General features: G+C 41.2%; 1 protein-coding gene across 1 annotated transcript; it reads left to right on the plus strand.

The window, feature by feature from the left end:
• Window positions 1-1,042: 1,042 nt before the first annotated feature.
• Window positions 1,043-1,917, plus strand: LOC119426156 (nucleoside diphosphate-linked moiety X motif 19-like). Its single transcript, XM_037693722.1, has one exon. It carries the CDS (start codon window positions 1,111-1,113, stop codon window positions 1,915-1,917), a length of 807 nt encoding a protein of 268 aa, XP_037549650.1. The 5' UTR covers window positions 1,043-1,110.
• Window positions 1,918-2,043: the final 126 nt, after the last annotated feature.

Genomic DNA, 2,043 nt, shown 5'->3' on the forward strand with positions numbered 1-2,043 from the left:
GAAACTAAACCAACTATTAGTTTACCGAGCATCAATCTCAATTTAACACACAATAAATGCAACAACAAATTTTTAAGACAACATTTAATATAAACAATATATCCTGGTCAGGTAAGAAGAAAGTTTCACAATTTCTATGATAAGAAGGAAAGAATAAAAATACTGACAACATATCTGGGTTTCCCTCTTCCATCTAAATATAAAGAATTACATTTCAAAACTCTAAATAATATTTATCCTTCTAACGAGTTTATCAGAAATAGATTTAAATTTGAATGTGATAACTGTTATATATGTAACGAACCTGAAACAACAGAACATTTATTTTATTTCTGTCATTCTGTGAACACGTTATGGAAATCCCTTCACGATCTCCTGACCATCAAATCTATGAACATAGACTCCTTCTCCGTTCAGAATATATTATGGATATGTATCTGAAAATAAAAAAGATTAATACTTTGTCAATAACATTATCATAATATTGAAATTCTATATACATAAATGCAGATATGGCAAGTCTAAACCATTATGGTCTGTATTCAAACAAGAACTCCAGTTGTTAAAACGTTCATTAGACTGTGCTAAAAAACCACAAGCAAAAAAGCTTTCTGATCACCTCGCTCAGATAATATAGCCCTCTGACAAATTATTTTAGTAATTATGTAGATTCTTAGATAAATAGTTGGTTGTTTAATTTACTGTACTATATTATTTGCAAACTCTCAAATAGTATTATTACCTCATTTTTAAGTTTATGATGGTTGATATGATAATTCGTTTTAGAATATATTGACCTTAGGAGGTATGATTGTAGATATTTGTATATGTTTATATGTATCATTGTAATTTGAGATTGTCGTTTGTTGTTCTATTTGTGTTCTTTTGTTCTATTATGTTCAGTAGTTCAATAAAGTTAAAAAAAAAAAAACTGCAGGTCATCCGGTTATCCGGTCGGTAGGGGGCGGTAGTAACGCGCATCTGTCGTTAATTACGTCACCAAAGCGAACAGCGGCTCAAAGACAACAGGAAGTAAACTTTAAGAGGTTGCAAACCATATACATGTAAATGTCTGTGCTGCGAACTGTGTAAAAATCCATTAGCTTGATAATGAACACGGCGCTGAAGCGTTGGAGGGAGGCGGCTACAGTCATTTTAGCCGCAGGACACAAGCTCGGCGCGGAAGGGTTATCATGTCGGACTCCGGGGGTCGGCGGTGACGGAGGGTCACTCCTGCACCACAGGTCCGACTTTGATTACGACGTTTTATTGCTCAAACGCAGCTCCAAGAGCGGATTTATGCCTAATGCCTATGTGTTTCCTGGCGGCATGGTCGACTCTTCGGACTTTTCAAGCGACTGGTTGGACGTTTTCAAATCCTTCACTAGCTCCCCCAGTTTTGGGTTAAGAACAGTAAAGCAGCCCGTGGAGCGCAGACCCCCAATCTTCGCGACTGACCGCCGAAAACTGGGCTCCCCTGTTCCGGGAGAGGTCGCCCTGAGGATCTGCGACGTGAGGGAGACGTTTGAGGAATCCGGTGTGCTGCTGGTTGTGTCTAAAAAAGATGAGGAGCGTTTGTTACAAAGAGCTGAGGACAGATGTGAAGCTCAGCAACACGTGCGGCCTGATGTGGGCAGCAGGGAGCTCACACAGTGGAGAGCCCTGGTGAACCAGAACCCATCCAACTTCATCAGGATGTGCAGGGAGTTGGAGGTGCTGCCCAACATCTGGGCTTTACATGAGTGGTCCAACTGGCTGACTCCCGAAGGCCAATATGGCACAACGAGGTTTGACACAGCGTTCTTCATGTGCTGCTTGGAGGAGACACCGAGCACGCTGCAAGATGAAAACGAAATTGTTCGATTCCAGGTGATGACAGATACCAGGAGTCATTACAGGGGCACTAAAATAACCTAAAGTTATACTAAATAAATGTAGGGGCCAAGATGGTGTAGGGGCTCATTGCACATCTCGTGGTGTCTCTGAGCAGGACATCCAATCCCGAATTGCTCCCCGGGCAGCTCACTTAGCTGCCCACTGCTC

The sequence above is a fragment of the Nematolebias whitei genome, chromosome 2 (genome assembly GCF_014905685.2).
Source record: "Nematolebias whitei isolate Nwh7 chromosome 2, NemWhi1, whole genome shotgun sequence".
NCBI classification, from domain to species: Eukaryota; Metazoa; Chordata; class Actinopteri; order Cyprinodontiformes; family Rivulidae; genus Nematolebias; species Nematolebias whitei.

Coding starts and splice junctions, on each gene's coding strand:
- LOC119426156 (XM_037693722.1), top strand. CDS start 1,111: ATGAACACGGCGCTGAAGCGTTGGAGGGAGGCGGCTACAGTCATTTTA.